This window comes from Esox lucius, chromosome 17 (genome assembly GCF_011004845.1).
Source record: "Esox lucius isolate fEsoLuc1 chromosome 17, fEsoLuc1.pri, whole genome shotgun sequence".
Taxonomy (NCBI): domain Eukaryota; kingdom Metazoa; phylum Chordata; class Actinopteri; order Esociformes; family Esocidae; genus Esox; species Esox lucius.
In genome coordinates this window covers 23,437,928-23,460,924 of record NC_047585.1, presented here as the reverse complement: position 1 = coordinate 23,460,924, position 22,997 = coordinate 23,437,928, and the positions used below count along the sequence as shown (strand labels likewise).

General features: G+C 38.1%; 1 protein-coding gene across 3 annotated transcripts in view; it reads left to right on the top strand.

Annotated features, from left to right (window-relative positions):
• The first annotated feature begins 1,927 nt into the window (after window positions 1–1,927).
• igsf21a (immunoglobin superfamily, member 21a) overlaps window positions 1,928–22,997 on the top strand; it is a 241,803-nt gene continuing 220,733 nt past the window's right edge. For 2 of the 3 annotated variants that reach the window (XM_010881651.5, XM_010881650.5), the window contains exon 1: window positions 2,177–2,589. In XM_010881651.5, the coding sequence (XP_010879953.1) occupies window positions 2,532–2,589 (58 nt within the window). In that variant the 5' untranslated portion in view covers window positions 2,177–2,531. Of the gene's footprint in view, window positions 2,072–2,176; window positions 2,590–22,997 lie in introns of those variants that run through there. The other variant, XM_020055162.3, reaches the window with a different exon arrangement.

Sequence of the window (22,997 nt, the reverse complement as noted above, 5' to 3'; positions counted from 1 at the left end):
CAAACAATAGAAAGCAAAAAAAAATGATACTAGTCATTGTCTCCCTTGTCATCTGGCCACAAATGTTTGTCTATGTCACCCAATATATCATGAAACCCTGGCAAGCCTCAGCATTCATGTTATTACAGGCCACCAAGGCGGCCAATTGAGGAATGGAGTTATGGTGGGATGAGGACCGTCATGTAGGGAGGTACTTGGAACACTGTATGCACCTGGACGCCATGGTGGAACCTCACATTGTCCAAGTGGTGACATTTGGAGTCCCCTCACGTGTAGTGTCTTTTGGGCCAGCCGATCGAGAGACCGCAGAAGATGGTGATTGTTATAAAGACCAATGAGGGCATGATGATGTATAACTCCTTGTTGACCAATTGAAGCACACAGTAATGTTGCTCCATGCTGACCAGGGATGTCAAAAGTTGCCCAATGTCCATTGACATTCCTGCCACGCCTTCTCTGTTCTGCAAGATTAAAACACACCTTATCCACAAACACACACTAATATGGGATGGCACTGGAATCAATCTCCATGATTCCCTGCGGAGAGAGTGGATCACAGCATGAGCTTTACAATACAGTACATCATCTAAATGACTGTGTTATTGGCTACAGGATGTTTTGTATTAGAGGTGAGGCTTTCGTTTTTGCAGTACTGTAGTCAGTACAATTCTAATACATGGCAAAACTTTACATTTTGACACTGCATCTCCTTCACCCTTTCAGTGTTCTGGTTATAGGGGATTCAGTACTACTCTGTACTACCTGATTGATTCACTTGTAATTTTTTGATGAACCCTGTCTATGCTTGCTATGCTGACTATAGGTAAATTAGCAAATATCTGATCATTTTACATTTTCTCTGGAACAGTGTCCTCTTTGGCATTTACTTGTTTTTCTTGATTATTTCAGAAAGACAATGCCAAACCACATTTTGCACGTATTACAACAGCATGGCCTCATAGTAAAAGAGTTCAGGTGCTAAACTGACTTGCCTGCAGTCCAGACATGTCACCCGTTAAAAACCTTTGGCGCATTATGACACAAAAAATATGACAAAGGAGATCCCGAACTGTTGAGCAGCTGAAATCCTATATCAAGCAAGAATGGGAAAACATCTCACTTTCAAAACTACAGCAATTGGCCTTCTCAGTTCTCCAATGTTTTGTTAAAAGAAGACATGATGCAAGACAGTGGTAAACATGCCTCCGTCCCAACTTTTTTAAAAATGTGTTGCTGGCATCAAATTCTAAAGTTAGCATGTAATTTTTCCAAAAACAATAAAAAATGTCAGCTTCAACATTTGATATGTTGTCTTTGAAGTATTTTCAGTTAAATATAGGTATAAATGATTTACACATCATTGCATTCTGTTTTATTTGAATTTTATTCAGCATTCCGACTTTGGAAACAGGGTTGTACATAGTATAAAAGTAATGACTATTTATTTATTGGATACATTTCCCAACATTTAGATGTGCCAAGATTCTAGTTGAGCTTAAACACTGTGTCATTCTGCAAGCTAGTAAAAGGTCATTGTCCACAATTCGCTTGTGAAACTAACATATGCAGGATTATATTAACTCTTGCAGGTGGCCTCAAAAGAACTTACCCAATGCTATGCCTCTACTAAGCCCTGCCTCTAGTCTTTTGAACTGTAACTCAGTAACTTAGCATCAGAATCGATAACACAGCATCCAGCATCAATAACCCAGCAGTTTGTAAAAAAGAAATAAATATGCAAAAAACCCTGACCCAATGCAATCAAAAATATAGAAATTACGTGGCATGTTGTAGAGTGAGGCGTTCAGGCTACTAAAATGATAATATTGGGGCAATGTACACCTCAGGGTTAATTCAGTTGTCCATGATGACGCTCAGGCTCTGGTGCTATTGTATAGTCACAGGCACAGCTAAACATGCGGAACCTATACTCATTGCGGTTAGCTGTAGACATCGCAGTATATGGGAGGTTATAGTGATCTTTAAAAACCCTTTCACTAAGGAAAAACAAAATCCTGCTGAAAAAATCGGATTAGTGGACAGAATTAGAGGGGAAGGGTTTGGAGCCAGGGTAGGATTAAAGAAAATTGTGTGAAATAAAGAGCGAGTGATCAGGAGTGAACGTGTGCGTGCGTCTGTCTGGAGGGCGGGAGGACGGAGCGCGAGGTAGAGAGAGAAAGGAGAGTGAAAGCGAGACAGAGCATTGACTGAGAACCATTTTCATCCAATTTATATCTGTTTATTTTGTAATCCTCGATTGGACATGCTTAACGTTGATTGTCTAGCAGGACAATATTGGTCTACGCAGTTCAGGGAACGTTTCATCTGACGAATGTTGGTCTTAGTTGATGTAATTTAAGTGTATTTGGAGCGAACTTCAAAATTTACCACGTTCACTTGAACTGCATCATGAATAGTTTGTGGGCACCTCTCGATCTCATACCTTTGGAACGGTGGGGATTACGCAGCCAAAAAACGGGGAGCATGTGAACGCAAATGGAGTTTAGGATTTATTGCAAAATAAGGGAAAGATGACCGTCTTCTCTTTGTGTCTACTCTTGTGCGCAGATCTACTGGATTTAGCCTTTGGTAAGTCTTTTCCTCCATGACACAATGTGAGAGTTGGATACATAAACATCTCACAGTATTTCATATTTCGTGAGGTCATCTTTACCGAGATAACGGAGATGCTGTGGATTGTGAATAGGTGATGGCTCATTCCGTGTACCTTTGAACACTTTTAATGTTCACCCGTCATATTATTACCGATTTTTATTTCATTCAATATGTAGACTAGCCACATATATTTGTTTCAACTTTTCCCCATTCGTAGTGAATGTCTTTCTTCTAGATACAAGAATGATATTCTCCGCAGCTTCAGTTTTGACTGCAGGCATCTTTAGATATGGCATGGTTGGGTTGGGTAAAGGAGAGCATGGGGGAGGAAGTGTGCATCACAAATAAACCTATTTCTTACGAATTATACATACGGTTTCCCGTCTGAAATCAAATTAAATTTCTGTTGTTATTTAAATGTGACTAGTATCAGGACACTGTTATTAATACTGGTCATACATCTAGATTACTACTTTTGGTCTACCCTCTAAGCAATGTAATTTAATCAGCAACAGATCGCTTTCTGTTGCAGCCCTTGAATGTTGGCATTCAGCTAGGCTACCGGAGTGTTTAGGGTTCATGGGCGACTTACATTGACGGCAGTCATAACTCAGATTATTAGCCTACCGTAGTCTCAATAATTACAAAAAACTGTATCCTATCCTATCTGGTGTTGGAAGCCTGATACATTTACATGGAATATTGAAAAAGGTGAGTGGAAGATGGATGAATCACTGGATGCTACAACTTTCTGCTGAGATCAATGCATTGTGCTGCAATATTCATCAACATAATTGAATTATATTCTGTATTTTCTGTGGGTTAGGTAGAATTTAACGTAACTATGTATAACAAAGTCCCAATGCAACGTTTTTCTTAACTTTTCATTTTGGAGCTATTATGTAAAACCAATCATAATTCTTATTATGTTGGAAATTATGTTATCTGGGATGGGTGTCATGTAGAGAACCCGAGAAACCAGCATATTTCCTCAGACAGCAATACAGTATCTTGAAATGTATCAGTTAAAATGAAATCAAATCATGTTCCCCCCATTACTACCAATTAAATAAAATATTCAGCAAATGTACAAGCAACTATGTTTAGAATTGACTGTTACAAATACGTGTGCAAGATTGCCATCCAACAAGCGTGGTAACTCAGTCTTTCACAGTACCACTCCATGACTCAGTCCAGTGACTTTTAACATATAATTATCTAGCTGCAATAGCAAATTGTTACACTAATAAACCAATATTTCTTTTGAAAAACATCTTTAGCCTAACAAATCACAAACAAGTAGGAAACCAGAGAAACCAACTAAAATAGCTGTCCTTTGTCAGCGAATCAGGAAGCAAAGACTGCTTGACAGCTGCGGTCTATCCACTGGTAAAGAGTTGAGTAAGATAACTGAGCCAGAGATAGAAGAGAAAGCTAGCTTGCTGACCATGTCTTATCCAATCCAGGTTCCAGGAACTAGAAGAAATCCATATTTTTTCCCCCATATTAAGACAATTTCCGGAAAGGTGGAGAGATACTGTCGGTAAGTAATCAAGATTAAAGAGTTATCCGGGAAGAGGTAGGGATGTCATCAGAACAGCCGACCTGTAGGGGTCACCTACTCCTGTTTTTTTCCTTTTCTGTGCAGTATAGTGAAATAATTTGAATTTGATCACTCCAGTAACTTAACCTATATCAATTTTCAAAACTAATTTTTGGAGATATTGGTAACCATTTTGTGACTAAGTTAGTAAAGCTGAGATTAAGTTACTCAGCCTTGGATGAATTCAAACCCGGTATAGCAATGTTTATGCAGTATTTATTTTTCATAAAAACTTTTTCATAAAGCACTTTTTGGCCATGTAGGTTAATTGAAAAACAGGTGCGGTCAAAACAACTGGTCACTCAAAGAAATGGATGGCGGCAAAATGCTACTGCTTTCGGGACGTCATGATTCATCAAGTAACTCAAATAATATGATTACAAAACTGATTAGAATGTACTGCCTCGAGGCATATAATCATCTTGGCAGTGAAGCCAGAGAAAGTTTAGGGTGGTCCTGGAGGAAAATGCAAAAACTTTCCAAAATGGGGGAGCATTTCACGCTAAATGCCCAAACTTGGTCTACTGCAAAACTGCTCGCATTTTGCAGAGATTTCTGATTGTTAGCCACGTGAGTCTGCAGCCTCATCCCGTCAGATAGAAAATGAATGTAGCGCTGCTTTGCCATCAAGGTGAGGTTTCTGTTGGCCTTAACCATGTGAGTTTGGCAGCCTTTATACTGAAGTCTCCTATTACATTAAGAAATTAAACTGAATTTTAACAGTGTAGGATGAGAGGTTTCAAAAGATAAGTGTTCTTTTATAGTGAAATAAAGTATTTTGGTAATAAGCATATGTCAGGATTTATGTTGAAAAGGCTGTTGCCTACCTTGCATTTTTAAGAGTTTTTTTGCTTTTTTTTTATCTGAATGACTGTCAGAATATTCCTTAACATTGCCATAACATGGTTCATTTTCAATTGAAGGTAAGATGACTGAGGTAATTGTAGCCCTAAAGAATTTACACTATCTAGGGACAGGCCACTCCCTATAATTTGAAATTCTAAACATTCCTCCAAGAAGCTGATAGAAATCGTTGTAATTTTAGATTTCCAGCAATTTTTTACATTTTCCAATGATGTCGAGGACAGTGGTACTGCAAACATTGCTCACACATTCAGCATTTTAGACAATCCTAAGTAATTATTCTTGCAACAAAATGTTCTGACAATAGCGCATCAGCAAAATGACGTCATACTGATGTTTTACAGATATCAGTGTCTTTTGAGATCATTTACATTTAGCAGACACTAATCCAGAGCAACTGGTTGATCATTAAAAGGATGAGTTGATTTCAAGTATAGACCAATACATCACTGCAATTTTGCTGATCAAAAAAGCTGTAATATGAAATTCTTAAGTGTATAGAATGAAAAAGGAATAGATCATTTGGTATTCATTACAAAACAACTTGCTTAGCTGTCAATGCCTATCCTAAGCAGCCTACATGTATACATTGAGTCCAAATGCCTACTCATTATTATTTGCAATGCAATTCTGGATACTATTGTATTGATTTATATATGTCATATATAGCAGACTCATATTACTATCTCCTCTTAAATGTATTATTTATAATGGATAAATCTTTTGAATTGATGATAAATGTTTTTTAGTGGAGAATGGCTCTCAAGTTGTATATTTCAAAACAGAACAACGCCTATTTGTTTTTTTATTTTTTTATTTTATTTAAACATACAAAATCCAATGTATGTTAAAGACTCTGCTTTGGTGACACTTGTTACATTCATGACATTGTTCACTTACTGTACAACCAACATAATATTTCTCGGAGTAACCCTGAAGCACCCCCTCTTGTTAATTTGACTAGTAAGCCTCCTGTTAGAATTTCTTCCTTGCTATCAGTAAAGTTGTTTATAATCCGTATCTTTCCCAGGTACAGCAAATTAGAAAACAGTCTTCCATGTCATCTGCATAAAAACATGGATTTCAGTGCTTTCTTAGTCACACATGATACATAAATGTTATCATGGGATAATTAGGTGGCAATCACTGTATGAGAGGTCAGGTTGAAAGTCTTTCCCGCGTTTACATAAAGCCTATATTCTGGTTCACCCATGTACAAATGGACATTTGTTTTAAATATATAGGGCTGGTTTATATATAAGCTTAGTCTAGGACAAAAAAAAACAAGCTCAATGTAGTTTTCTACTGAACTTGATTTTTTGGTCCTAGACTAGGCTTAATCCTAAATCTGCGAAAATAGTCCATAAAAATTGTGTTTTTAATTTTGTTAAAACAGTTCTTCTACTCCAAAGCATTGTTATCATAAGTATTTCTTGACAGCATTGTCCTATTGTGGGCATTTGTATTCTCCTCTAAACGTCTTTCTCTCTTTTGTTCTCTGTGAGTCAACTTTGCAAGAGCACCTGAATGCATAGTAGTTGTTTGTCTAGCTGGGCACTCTTTATAAGTTCCCTGTTATGTTGAGAGCCATTTTTCAATTATTAGTATTTTGTGCTTATTGTATAAACAAGGTATAAATCAATTATATATATAAGCCCAAAATACTAATAATTGAAAAATATCTCTCAACATAACGGGGAACTTATAAAGAGTGCCCAGCCAGACAAACAACTACTATGCATATATATATATATATATATATATATATATATATATATATATATATATATAGAATTGAGTATAGTTTTAACATTCTGCACTGAACCAGCCATAATTCTGTTTGAACTCTGCCCTCTCTAGGGGACAAATGTTGACCGCATACAAGATTTAAATTGGAAGAGCGTGACACTTGCAATCTTAGGGTTTTGGGTTTGATTCCGACAGGAACCCTGATGAAAGTGAATGCACTCACTGTAAGTGGGTCTGGATAAGTGTGTTAAATTACTTAAATATATCACTATATAAATCACTATATATACTGTGTATATATAAATATATACAATATCTCACAAAAGTGAGTACACCCCTCAAGTGTTTGCTAATATTTGATTATATCTCTTAATGTGAAAACACTGAAGAAATGGCACTTTGCTACCATGTAAAGTAGTGAGTGTACAGCTTGTATAACTGTACATTTGCTGTCCTCTCAAAATAACAACACACAGCCATTAATGTCTAAACCGCTGGCAACAAAAGTGAGTACACCCCTAAGTGAAAATGTCCAATTTGGGCCCAATTAGCCATTTTCCCTCCCCGGTGTCATGTGACTCGTTAGTGTTACAAGGTCTCAGGTGTGAATGGGGAGCAGGTGTGTTAATTTTGGTGTTATCGATCTCAGACTCCCTCATACTGGTTACGGAAAGTTCAACCTCATGGCAAAGAACTCTCTGAGGATCTGAAAAAATGTCTTGTTGCTCTACATAAGATGGCCTAGGCTATAAGAAGATTGCCAAGACCCTGAAACTGAGCTGCAGCACGGTGACCAAGACCATACAGCGGTTTAACAGGACAGGTTCCACTCAGAACAGGCCTCGCCATGGTCGACCAAAGAAGCTGAGTGCATGTGCTCAGCGTCATATCCAGATTTTGTCTTTGGGAAATAGACGTATGAATGCTGCCAGGATTGCTGGAGAGGTTGAAGGGGTGGGGGTCAGTCTGTCAGAGCTCAGACCATACGCCACACACTGCCTCAAATTGGTCTGCATGGCTGTCGTCCCAGAAGGAAGCCTCTTCTAAAGATGATGCACAAGAAAGCCCACAAACAGTTTGCTGAAGACAAGCTGACTAAGGACATGGATTACTGGAACCATGTCCTGTGGTCTGATGAGACCAAGATAAACATATTTAGTTCAGATGGTGTCAAGTGTGTGTGGCGGCAGCCAGCTGAGGAGTACAAAGACAAATGTGTCTTGCCTACAGTCAAGCATGGTGGTGGGAGTGTCATGGTCTGGGGCTGCATGAGTGCTGCCGGCACTGGGCAGCTACAGTTCATTGAGGGAACCATAAATGCCAACATGTACTGTGACATATTGAAGCAATGCATGATCCCCTCCCTTCAGAGACTGGGCCACAGGGCAGTATTCCAACATGATAATGACCCCAAACCCACCTCCAATATGACCACTGCCTTGCTAAAGAAGCTGAGGGTAAAGGTGATGGACTGGCCAAGCATGTCTCCAGACCGAAACACTATTGAGCATCTGTGGGGCATCCTCAAATGGAATGTGGTGGAGCGCAAGGTCTCTAACATCCACCAGCTCTGTGATGTCATCATGGAGGAGTGGAAGAGGAATCCAGTGGCAACCTTTGAAGCTCTGGTGAACTCCATGCCCAAGAGGGTTAAGGCAGTGCTGGAAAATAATGGTGGCCACACAAAATATTGACAGTTTGCGCCCAATTTGGACATTTTCAATTAGAGGTGTACTAACTTTTGTTGCCAGCGGTTTAGACATTAATGGCTGAGTGTTGTGTTTTTTTGAGGGGACAGCAAATGTACACTGTTATACAAGCTCTACACTCACTACTTTACATTGTAGCAAAGTGTCATTTCTTCATTGTTGTTACATGAAAAGAATATACTCAAATATTTACAAAAATGTCCGGGGTGTACTCACTTTTGTGAGATACTGTATATATATATATATATATTTAATTTAAGCATAAACTTTTTGGTAATACAATGAAAACGGAAATTAAATTAAAATCGTAATATTGTAAAATGTTGGAAGAGGCTTTAAATGTAAACATGCAGACAACAAAGATGTGTTTTGATTTGAATCAGGAAACAGAATCTGGTCACATCCAGAATTGATACCCAGTTTCAAATGTAAGAACAAGAGAATTTAATTTTCAACAACTATCATGTATTGCTTATATAAATAGTCGCCAATGTCTTTGGCTGCTAGAAAATTAAATACAGTTACCCTGAAAACAAATAAAACAACAGAGTGCATATGTACATAGGAGTGCATATGAAACATTTATAAAATGCTTCTCTCCACAATTTTGTGCGGGTTATGGCTTGGTTACATTCAAGTAAACAAAAACATGTTGTTACTAGTTTTACCATTTCAGGGAAAGGGAACAGAATGCGGGAGATGTCAGTTTCCTTTTCCATTTGACCAAACCCTTTGAAGGAGTAGTTAGCTGTCATGAGAGCCTAGGGAGCATTCAGGGTTAACTGAATTGGTAAATTGCAGGACAACATATTTTTCCCCTTTTCAGCGCATAGAAGAGGTCTATAAACATTCGGTTCTCGGTAAGAGGCTCTCACCTTGTTATCTATGCCACAGAAACAAAACTAACATGTAGGTATTTAGTGCCCTTGTCTCACAAGGCCACACCTCTAATTGTCTATTAAAAAAAATGCCTAAAAAATTTGGATTTCTGTCGGGTGTTAATTTTCAAATAAACTTCCACTCACACAGAGCCGTTGAAAAAGAGAGTTGCGACACTCCCATAGACCGCCATAGGAACTTTGGAATGCGGATGTAACACGTGTCGTGGAGCAGCCAATAGTTCCAAACACTGATAGTTCCAGCACTGAAGACCATTAATATTAGGAGATTCAGAAGTACGCTCACTGGTAAGTTGATGAAATTATTGTAATTTTGACTATTAAACACATTTTATGACCTCTCATGAATCTAGTCAGTAGTTTTGTTTTATGTAGCCAGTTTTAGTTAATGTTTATTGGAAGATAATAGATTAATTGTCGTGACCATTTTACTAACGTTAGCTACCGGAACCTCATAAACGGCAACAAGATGTACCTCCGACATAGAAAATAGGCCAAGAGACCTGGATATGCAGGAAAATGACAGCAGGTGCTCTGGACTTGTATATGTATATGTGTGTGTGTGTGTGTGTGTGTATATTATATATGTATACATATACATACATACATACATACATACATACATACATACATACATACATACATACATACACTCACCTAAAGGATTATTAGGAACACCTGTTAAATTTCTCATTAATGCAATTAACTAATCAACCAATCACATGGAAGTTGCTTCAATGCATTTAGGGGTGTGGTCCTGGTCAAGATAATCTGAACTCCAAACTGAATGTCAGAATGGGAAAGAAAGGTGATTTTAAGCAATTTTGAGCGTGGCATGGTTGTTGGTGCCAGACGGGCCGGTCTGAGTATTTCACAATCTCCTCAGTTACTGGGATTTTCACGCACAACCATTTCTAGGGTTTTACAAAGAATGGTGTGAAAAGGGAAAAACATCCAGTATGCGGCAGTCCTGTGGGCGAAAATGCCTTGTTGATGCTAGAGGTCAGAGGAGAATGGACCGACTGATTCAAGCTTATAGAAGAGCAACTTTGACTGAAATAACCACTCGTTACAACCAAGGTATACAGCAAAGCATTTGTGAAGCCACAACACGCACAACCTTGAGGCAAATGGGCTACAACAGCAGAAGACCCCACCGGGTACCACTACAAATAGGAAAAAGAGGCTACAAATTGCACGAGCTCACCAAAATTGGACAGTTGAAGACTGGAAGAATGTTGCCTGGTCTGATGAGTCTCGATTTCTGTTGAGACATTCAAATGGTAGAGTCAGAATTAGGCGTAAACAGAATGAGAACATGGATCCACTATGCCTTGTTACCACTGTGCAGGCTGGTGGTGGTGGTGTAATGGTGTGGGGGATATTTTCTTGGCACACTTTAGGCCCCTTAGTGCCAATTGGGTTTCGTTTAAATGCCACAGCCTACCTGAGCATTGTTTTTGACCCTGTCCATCCCTTTATGACCACCATGTACCCATCCTCTGATGGCTACTTCCAGCAGGATAATGCACCATGTCACAAAGCTCGAATAATTTCAATTTGGTTTCTTGAACATGACAATGAGTTCACTGTACTGAAATGGCCCCCACAGTCACCAGATCTCAACCCAATAGAGCATCTTTGGGATGTGGTGGAACGGGAGCTACGTGCCCTGGATGTGCATCCCACAAATCTCCATCAACTGCAAGATGCTATCCTATCAATATGGACCAACATTTCTAAAGAATGCTTTCAGCACCTTGTTGAATCAATGCCACGTAGAATTAAGGCAGTTCTGAAGGCGAAAGGGGGTCAAACACAGTATTAGTATGGTTTTCCTAATAATCCTTTAGGTGAGTGTATACAATTTATATATTATGGGTAAGGTTTAGTTGTGTACATATTTATACTTAAGAGTAGGCCTATACTAGTCTTTACAATGTGTACATCATATCGTATGGATGTATTATTCTTTTTTTTGTGTGTGTGTGTTTTCTGATACATGGTTTAGTCTATGATTAAGGATGGATGAATGAGTACATTGGCCATACTGAAATCAGTCCCATTAACAGATATGGGTCGTATTTAGGAACACTCAGTAATTATATCTCCAATTTCATTTCATGAAGTCAATATTTACCGAACATTGCTGCAAATATAGTCGTTGCTGTAAATGTATTCTACGTTATGGGAGTCCATTTCCCTCCAAAATTAAACACAAAAAGTATTAATGCTGTTTCCGTCACTCCCCCCCCAAAAAAAGTATATTGTATGCATTTAATGTTAGCTTAAACCTAATAATCAATGTACATTATTCGTCAATATTTACCTATAATTGCTGCAAATATAGCTGCTGCTGTCTGTCCTGCTTAAACTCGTTCAAACTGGTTGACAGCGCAGCTCTGTTTGGAAATATTGAGAGCTACATAAACCATGTGACTGCGTGGCGGCGAGATCATAGTGTGTCACAACTCTCTTTTTCAACGGCTCTGCAACTCACAGGCTTGTTGAAGGCGGGCTTAGCATGGTTTCACTATTTCTTCAAACTGGATAGAATACATTTCCTGAAAGTTTTTAGTTCCTACCTAGGTGGCAACATATCAGACAATAAGCAAAGTTGGAGGAAAAACTTAATTCTGTTTAGGAAGAACTGTAATCTACCTGTAAGATTGTGTCAGTAAATTCTTCTCTGCTTAAATGCTGTTCTGAAATAAAGAGATGTTTTGGTATGCCTTCCTCCTGGCTATGGTAAAAGTTTAATTTATCAAGCATGGCCGACAGTTTGCGATTTACTTGAAATTGAGAACAGACAGGTCAATGATACTACTGGTTACTCCTCTGATTGCAATAATCGAGGATCAGGTTCGTGTTCTGAACATAAAAGGAATCGCAGCAACAAATGCGGGTCAAAACGAGACAGAGGACGAGAACATTTGTTAGGTCTTTAGGTACATCTGGGGATTGAGACTGCTGCACCATCTGTTTTTGTTCAGTTTAGAATTTGCCTTTTTCCCTCACAATAGCGCTAATTCTTTCTACCTTATCCACACTTTTATATTATAGCAGAAGATTGCAACAGGAACCATAAACCGCTTTATAAAATCCATTATTCAGTGTTACCGGACTAAACCGTTATTGCTAACGGTGTAGTCCGTTAGCAATAACAACAATTTACCTAGGAAATGGTTATGTTTGTTTCTCAAAGATTGATATGGCTTTCCACAAATGCAACATACATCCACAGATTTCGATTGGGTTTTATTTAGCGATTTTGCTGCCATCTTCACTTACCTCGCTACTGTTGCACTGAAGGCATTATTCTGGTGAGCACCTGTATAAGCCCCTCTCAAGCAATGCTTTTGATTGGGTTAACATGTTTTGAGATGTTACTGACAAAAATGTTATTCCCACCCTTTGCAACAAAAATCTTAAAAGTATTCCCTAGGCCTAGCGACATTCTTGGCCTGGTTTAAGAGGCTAGTAGTACCCAACAAATATCCCATTTTCACATAGAAATAGCTCTTGATATCTGTTATATAAGTTACAGCACCATAAAGTATATCTGGTGTTCAGTGCAGAGCTGCATTCCATGATATTTTTTTATAATGTTTTATATTAGGGCATGTTTTACTTGATATTTATCTCCATGGGCCAAAGGATAGGGTGAATTATAATGTACTACTGATCAAAGGTTTGGGGTCACTTGGAAATGTCCTGGTTTCCAAAAGAAAAGTATATTTTCTGTCAATTACAAAAACATAAAATTTTTCAGAAATATAGTGACATTGTTAATGTCGGAAATTACTCTTTATCAGGAAACGTCAGATTTTTTATGGAATATCTGCATGGGCTTACAGTGGCCCATTATCTGCAAACATCAGTCCTGTGTTCCAGTGGAACATTGTGTTCGCTAATCCAACTTTTTCATTGGAAAAGGATAATTGATCATTAGAAAACCCTTTTGCAATTATGTTAGCATATCTGAACATGTTTGTGCTGATTAAAGAACCAATAATACTGGCCTTTAGTCTAGTTAAGTATCTGGAGTCAGCAATTGTGGGTTTGATTACAGGCTCAAAATGGCCAGACACAAATAACTTTCTTCTGAAAATGATCAGTCTATTTTTTTCTGCGAAATGAAGGTTATTCCATGTGAGAAATTGCCAAGAAACTGAAGATCTCGTACAACACTGTGGACTACTCCTTTTACAGAACAGTGCAAACTGGCTCTAACCAGAATAGAAAGAGGAGTGGGAGGCCCTGGTGCACAACTGAGCAAGAGAACAAATACAATAATGTCTCTAATTTGAGAAACAGACCCCTCACATATCCTCAACTGGTAGCTTCATTAAGAAGTGCCCACAGAACACATCAACAGCGAAGAGGCGACTCTGGGATGCTGGCCTTCTAGGCAGAGTTGCAGAGACAAAGCCATATCTCAGAATGGCTGATACAATTAAAAGATTAAGATGGGCAAATGAACACAGACACTGGACAGAGGAAGATTTGAAAAATGTGTTATGGACAGACATCTAAATTTGAGGTGTTCGGTTCACAAAGAACAACATAGGTGAGACGCCGACCAAATGAAAACATGCTGGAGAAGGGTTTGACCCATCTGTCATGCATGGTGGAGGCAATGTGATAGTCTGGGAGTGCTTTAGTGGTGGTAATGTGAGAGATTTGTATAGGGTAAAATTGATCTGGAAGACTCCATTTTGCAATGCCATGCCATACCCTGTGGACGCCGCTTGATTGGAGCCAATTTCTTATTCAAACTTATTTCATGCATGTTTTCATTTAAAACAAAGACATTCCTATGTGACCCCAAACTTTTGAACTGTAGTGTATATGTATGTATATGTTGTTGATAACATATATGTACCTATGTATGTCTATAACTACACTTTTTCTAAAATTGTTTTAGGGTATTTTAGTGCTGAATGGATTGAAAACCACACTGCAGCAGTACATGCCATCTGTACAGAACAATTCCTAATGCAGTTGCAGGACAAAACCTGCCAAAAATAAAACATTGCATTTTTTGAATAGGCTCATAGTTATCCAGAGTGTTATGTCCAATAGAAAACATGTGGATGTATTTATAGTTATTTTCCATCAATCAGATCAGTAAGAGTTGATTATAAATCAGTAAGAGTTGATTATAGACTCTTGGAATTATATAATAATATGCGGAATGCTTATACTTGTCCGATTTCAGAAATATACATGGTATATGAATGTGAGAATTTGGAAATGTGCATTTAAGGGACCAGCATCTTTTCAGAAAGTTTTTACAGTGAACCTGTAGCAAATAAGAGTGCATATTTTTTTTCACCTTGAAAGCTCAGGGATTTGATCTACTGTTGGAACCTTTTGTTTACTTATACTCCAGTGGATAGGCTGCTCTGAGTGCTAGGCTACCTGGGGTGGAATCCAGTTTAAATCAGTAATGCTCCACAACATGTCATTGCAATTAAACGCCTTGCTTGGTCAGAGCTCCAAAAGGGGCTGACTAAATATGGACATGTCAAAGTAATGCCACACTCTTTATGTGGGCTCAGGATAAGTAAACTATTTTTTCAGGATAACTAAGCTAATTACTGTAGCAGGCGACACTAGCCGGGATCAAATTCTATGGTGACCATCATTATATAGCACCAACATGACAACATGTCCATTTGCTAGTGTTAGTCTCTGAGGTTATGACATGACGGTATAATTGGCCAAAGCAGTGTAATTCTGTCAGTTGCTTACCTACAAGTTATTTGCTGCCCACACCAGCTGTGGTAGCTAACCTGTGCAACTTTTTAGGGGATGTAATTGGTTAATAAAGTGTGTCAAAAAAGTTGTTTATTTCAGTCAGTATACAATGACAGTAACAATAACTACATGTTATAGTGACGTGCCAATGAGCCAACATGTGCATATACAACAGAACTACGCTGTGCAGTACCAGGTGAAAGTAGCTAACATTGCAGTAGTTTAACTATAACCTCATAGCCAGTTATAGTAAACATTGCCAGAATGGTACAAACAGGTACATATAGCTAACTCGCCATTAAACCGAGATGATTCGGCGACTGCCATTCCACTGAGATGCTCACACAACACAGCGGTTGGAGCAATCATCCCAAAATAGTTTTGAGTTCCCCAAAAATCAATGGTGTCCCTCTTTCAATGGTGTCATCTTCCATCATTTGGACCTGCTTATGAACTATTCATCGAACAGAGTTCAGAACACAAACCTTTTCCTCAACAGAAAAACATTTCAATTGATTTCTTCATGTTCAATTGTAATACATCCCATACATTCAGCCATGCTTGGTAAATTATGAAGTTCTACCATAGTATAGCTGGTGTTAAGTGGCTGCCCAGTTAGCTAGGTAGTCAGTGGAGTGATGGTAATATGTATGTCTGTTATTTCAGAGCACAACTGGTGGTTCATGGGGCAATGGAATGTGCTGAAACTCTTTTGTATTATTTGGCTAAAAAGGTGGGAATAACATTTTACATTGTGTCAGCACCATTCTTTTTTGTTCATTTGTAAATGGATTGTGCTCTTAGTGTGTCCAGTTTCTTTTGCTTGCTACTACTAAAACAATCTCCCAAGGAAAGCTCAGGATCCCCTAAGGAAGGTTTAATACACATACACAAACACCTTCCCTAAAAGCATTATGGTTATGGCTTTTGTACAGCCTGGCACACAAACATTGTGAGACTGACCTACGTTTTCTGTCATGAGATTCTTTTCTTGCTTTAACCCTGGTTTTTCTTCTGAGTGATAGTCCTGGTGGAACCATGGCCGTGCATGTGTGAATCAAAGATGGAACATTGTTCACATCTTCATTGCTGGGATAAGGCTAGTAATAATCGTTGTTCAGGCAAACCAAGGTCAGAGAGCACAGGGATACTGAGCATCTTAAGATATAGCTGGCACAAAGACTGTGGTGATTGAGGACTGTATTTTCATCTATGCCGTGTTACAATGATCTAGTTTGATCAACCTACGTCTTGTAAGGAATGATCAGATGATGAAATATTTGAAATCATTACATACAGCATTATTTTTCGGTTTTGGTTTCTAGTCTGAAAACCCTTCAAGACAAGCTGACCAGTAGGCAGTGGATCATAACAGTTGGGGCAGATTAAGTGAGGAATTAAAAAGCTGTTTGATGTTGTTGATCTAAGGCTTTCCTGTTCACTATCCTCGTCTGCTGGTGACAGCTGGTCTTGACTCACAGGAAGTAAGAATAGATATTGGCAGGGAAGTGGGATGTGGTTGTGTCTCCATCTACCAATGACTAGGCTGTATTTCAGGGCTGTTATCCGCAGTTATATCAAATAATATTCATCAAATCTGAGGCCTACCCCCTTTGTCTGTTTTAATTACCATTTTATTTTGCTGTGGTGTTGTCAGTGAAGCTCTGTATATCTTATGATGTGTCTTCCTTTAAAGCAAGATTATGGAGTATGGTAACCATGCATTGTGCTCTGGAAATGAAGAGACCACTGCACCTTTTTCTTTCCTTTGCAAAAAAGTTGAAAATGAAGGTTTTGAGTGAGGAACAGAAGGGTTAAAATTAGGAGACCACTGCAAATTGACCACATCTGTTCCTCTCTCAAAACCTTCCTTTTCGACTTTTTTGGAAAGGAAAGAAAAAGGTGCAGTGGTCTCTTCATTTTTTCCGGAGCTGTATGTTTAGGATTACAGTTCGCATTTGTTATGAACCGTAACTTTAAATATGTTTAAGTACAGATGTTTTTCTTCCATCTATAGCTGTGGTAGATTCCAATCTGGACCACAAAGCCAGTTCCACTAAATATTTTCATTGCAACCCTCTGTAATCAGGGACTTACATAGATCTGGGACAGCAGGTGGGTGTAATTAATAATTAGGTAGAACAGAAAACCAGCAGGCTCCAGACCTTGAAGAATAAGAATTAACCCTTTAGACAACAGAATTCTAGAATGCTGAAACTGAGAATTCTCAAAATGTAATATTTATCCACACATTGTTTTGGTGGAGTTTAGTATTTATATTTTAACATTAAAATAAGGCCACGTGCAATTGTATTTACATTTCTTTGTTAATAATTATTTTCTATTTGTAGGACACTTACACTTCCGTTATTGCTTTGTTGGGAATTTGTACCTCTATTTTTTAAATGTAAATAAATCAAAAAACATATATTTTTGTGAGTCTTATTTAAATGTAGAAATTACTATTATTATTCATTATTTTGACATGACAAAAATGGGAAAGAATTAAATAAAAGGGGACTTGACAGACGGGTTATCTTTCAATTGATGTGCCTTTTTCGGTATAGTAAGAACGTTTAAGGTTTAAGTTTCAGTTGATTTATCAAATGCACCGAAAAACTGCGTCATCCTGCACAATGAAGTTCTTGTGACATAGCACCCGACAGTAAGAATTAAGCAAGAAATAAAGCGGTAATATACATAACACTGTACACTTTAGCCTAACAAAGACATATTGTTACAAAGTATAATTAAATCGACTATTTGTGCTATAAAAACACAACATCGTTTTTGCCTAGAAAAAAAACATAAAACACTTCCCCCAATCGAGGAAAACAGTGCAGCTCTAGCATAATCATCACAGAAAGAATAAATATTTTCATTGGATAATAATCACTTGATTCTCCATTTTATTACGTTCAAAATATGCTCATACACAAGACATCCAGTTCGCTTCAATGTACATCCAGTTAGAGCTGGATGCTGACTTCCAGGCCACCTTCCTGTCCGCCTGGACCACGCCCTCCATCCTCATCGCCCGTCCGTCCTGCTCAAAATTCCGCTCAACATCCCTCATTGCCCGTCCGTCCGAGAAGGCCCTGACTGCGAGGTGCAGTTCCGGGCGGGTCTCAATGTGGGCTAAGTCAAACGCGTTTAACCCGACACCTTCTCTCCTTAAAGGTAATCATTTAATAAAGATGTTGATAAAACCCACTGGTGCAAAATAAAGGTAACTTACAGAAATGAGGAGAACCTAGGACTTGCAGGAAAGGGAGTGCGGTTAAGTAGTAACCACAACTAAAGAATCGTTATGGAAAACGTGCACATGCTATCAGAAAGTAACGAAGTGGTATAGCTACACGGAGTCAATTATTAAAATGTTTAGTTAATTTTAGTTGTATTTGTCTACTTATATTTTAATTGGGTATTTTTGTCCGACTAGCTATACTATTATTGCAAAACTACACAAGTTACATGTGGTACTTTTAATATAAGCATCTTTGTCCCAGCTGATGTTTTGGATTGTAGATTTAAAGCCCAATGGGTGATAAGTGATGATTTGGTGCGTAACCAGTTTAGAGATATACGCGACCGCTCGTACTTTACTCAGCTGCTACGGTCCTTTAATTGCTGGACACAAAAGGAGCGGTGGTTGCAGCGGTAGAGAAGTACAGTAATGATAAGAAATGCATCATGCACCATTACATCATCCTGAAGCCACAGACTCTGGCCAAACTCGTCTCTCTATAAGTGTTTTCCAAGTTACTGTAGACAAACATTTAGCAAAATGTTGTATTTAATTTCAAGTCAATTTTTGCTTTTCGTTTATACAGCCAACATAAGCAATGTATAGGCTAGTTAAATGCTGAGCGCTTAATATCTGAATGCATGCAATTTCATAGCCCGTTGATATAATTATTTTCTGTTTCTTTTTGGCTGTGTGCTGATAGCCTACTGCTTTTTTAGTTTCAATTTAATTGAATTAAAAGCAAGTTAATGTACTAATTTATTTTATACATTATATAGGCAAAATGTAGTTTAAAATGCAGAGCATCTGATTTTCTTTGCAGCAGTGTATCGAAAATGCTATACCATTTCGTTGTATGAAATCAATAATAAACAAATTGCTACTTGTTTGGGTTTATACTTTTTGACTAAAAGACCGATAGACAGATGTGTAGACTATTTGAAATGATGATTAATTATATTATATCCTCATCCTTTCATGTTGTTAAAAAAACAAGCTAGACTTCATTAAAATACTGAATGGCTTTGTTATATAAGTAAACGAATACTTGACATACATAATCACAAAATGGGCAGATTTGAATAATCAAAAAATGAATTGAGCAAATTTGTAGTAGCAATTATTTTTCCTGGGAGCGTATAGCGGTTTTGAGCCGAGAGACAGCTGAGAGAAGCTAAAGACGTTAAAAAACTTGAAGCAGTGTAACAGAGCCTAACCTTCAAGAGTGATGAGCGGGATATCTATCAGCTCTCCACTCACATACTTTTACAGGTACCACTTAATGTAATATTTCCTACGATCTTCAAAAATTAAGTACATTTGTCTTTAACATGTGCCTTGAACGAACGTGTGTGTTTGTATTCAGATGGTCAAGAACACGGTGGGCAGGGTCACATGTGGGCGGAGTCAAACGTTTGACTCCACCCACATTGATCCTCGCCCGAATTGCATACTGCAGTCAGGGGTACTTGCTCCTTCCGGATCAACATTTAGTTGCTCTTCCGTCCTGCTAAAACATTATGTTGAGGGCTCCCCCTAGTGAGGACGTTCGCGTCGCTCTGAGGGATGTAGCCCCTACTGCTATTAGTTGTGTCATTGGGTCTTTTTGTGTCTTGCCTGCCATCTTTCTGAGTTTTTGCCGGCCTGCCTTGTTCCTGCCGTTTTCTTGTTTTTTTTTACCCGCCTCAGTTTCTTTATTAAACCTCTTTTTTGTTCTTCAACTCTGCGCCTAGTGTCCTGCTAAACCAAAACGTGACAGTGGCGTCAACGCAAGGATGAAAAAAAAACAACAACTATGCAACAAGGATGTAATATACACTGCTCTAATGTGTTTTTAATGCAAATCAAATTAACAAGAACATAGTAAAACAACGAAAATAGACAACAATAGTATTGACTGTGATTATAAAGCTTGATGAGTGATTTCATATTTTTATGTGGTTCCCAGATCTTCTAATAAATATAGTTTCAATGCTCAATGGCCAAATGTTTTCGGGTTGCCAGACATAATGAAGAGGGAATGATATGCTCTGTATTATAGAAGCATTGTAAAGCCAATGGCCCTCATTCATGAAATGTGCATACTAACATGTCACTGACAAAGCTGGTATTTATTAATATTATCTTTATCGTATTCTTACAATCAAACTCATGTCTGGTCAGAGAGTGACGACAAAATTAAGATAATTGTTTGATTCAAAATAAGATCATCATAAATAACATCACCCATAACAGCCTCAATTACCACAATAATAATAATAATAATAGGGAATATAAAATAAGATGACAAGGAATATAGCACATACAAATGGACCAACACGTTAAATAATGTATCACTACCTTATTAATGCTTGATTTATTCCTTTTTTATGCTGCATTTTTCATCTCTCATTTCTGTTGTTTGTGCGTTTATTAGGTTTGAATTGCCTTTGTGTATGTAATGCGCTAGACAAATCAAATTGCTTTGCCTTTATTTTTATAAAGTTGCTTTGCCTTTACTGTCACTCATGCCTATGGCATCGACACACTTGGAGAAAGGGTCATTATAATTTTGGTGGCTGGCATTTTGATTGGCTAACAGGTCTTAAATTGACTAGTGAGAGTATAAATCAATCAGTGGTTGTGGGTCAAGCAGTTACCCTGATAATGGCAGAGCTTGCTCTTCTAAAGAACCTTGGCTCTGGGCTAAGACGTGAAAGAGTATACCATGACCTGCGCTGTGTTCTTCAGGGGGAATGACGATTCCTTAATTACCGGTTTTAGGCTATAATTTATGCTGAAAGCTGTCGATTTGGAGATTGAATCTTGCCACATCTGCATAAATTATGGGTGTGTCATATGTAAATTAGTACAGGTGCAGTGCATTCTCGCATCCACGCTTGTATCCAATTTATCAATCTGCGATGACACCTACGCTAATTTTGAAGAGGTGCGACAGTTTCGTAAATTACACTTGGAGATGGTTTTACGTCTCTCCCCACGCTTGAATCTAAGATTATTTCTGAGAAAATGACATAAATGAGGGCCATTGTGTTTGGGGGCTTTGGAAAACAGCCAAGCAGACACTATAGGCTGGATGCACTTAAATCCAATACAATGTCTACTAGTCCTGGACGGGCAGAAGACATCAAAAAAACACACAAGTGTAAAAACCTACATATGTACAAACAAAAAGATCAAATATGTAACGTTAATATTTAAAGAATAGATATATTGCTTGTATTTCTGTTGCTTTTAGGGAGGACTTTGTGGAGTTTATAAGCTATTTAAGTGGACATGGACAACAGGGCAGTCTTAACACTATAATAGTTGTATTGTTTCAAGTGTGTAGCCAGATGTTAGGTAAAGTATATCACAGAGGGTCGTCGGATGGAGCGCAGGGTTGCGGGGGTTGGCGTACCAACATTACCCTAATTTTGAGCCAGGAAAAACCCTGGTACTGGCTGAAAGGGTTTTCTCGGCTGCGCGCCTGATAGTCAACAGACTACCTAATCCTACTCGTCTACTCCGGGAGCATGGGGACATGATCGTTTTTCTAAACAATAATAAATTATCATAATAATATGGATATTGGCTAATAATTCTTTACATTATTTAATTCATTTTTTATAATTTATTTATTGATATTAAGGCTACCTGGCTAGGATATTTTTTTATTCACTCATTTGAATTGGTAGGTTTGTTTGATTTATTGCAGACTGTAACATAACTACACACTGTTAGTCTATATATTAAGTGTAGTTTTGTTTGGAAAGTTTAGTTTTAAGGGACTGTATATAAAAAGTAGCTGGCTAGATGGTCTAACACATTGGTCTAATACATGTATTTTGTTGTTATGGCCAGAAAACCCTGACACAAAAATGTTAGCTAGACAATGTATTAGCTAGACAAGGTTTATATGTTAGCTAGACAAGGTTTATAGTTCATGTGCAATTAAAATGAATGGAAATGCTTAGGACAATTATTTGAAATACATTTTATAAAATACTAATGACCTGACAGGCCTGTGAGTTAGGTTATTTGCTGCTTTTAATATGGCATTTCTGAATCTGAATGTCTCCCGTATAAAAGCCACTATCTAGCCTAACTGTTTATACTAAAATGTTATTGAGGTTCTTAACTACATTTAAAGTAAAACGTTTACATAAAAAAAAAAAAACATTGAATACCTCTCTTTTTTGGCACAAGGGGGTGGGGTGGACCATTCAGCTCTTCGGAGACAAAAGCTGAGGAATTAACACTAGTGCAAATATTAGTCACACACATCCCTACTTTCCAGTTGGCATCATGCCCTCTGACACATCTTCCGTGTGAGGTGACAACTCCACCCATTTATTCAGTTTCAGCACATCCATCTCAAAAGGCCCTGCCTTGCTGCCACATAGTGGGTGCACAGTTCCATGTGCCACATATTTCTTGATAATACTGCAGAATGTGTTAACAGGAGTTGTAATGTCCTGGGATATTACACCAACTTAAAATTATCCTGAAAATTCCAATACATTCTCTGGGCCATTCTTCTGTTTTTAGTGCATTTGTGAAATAAA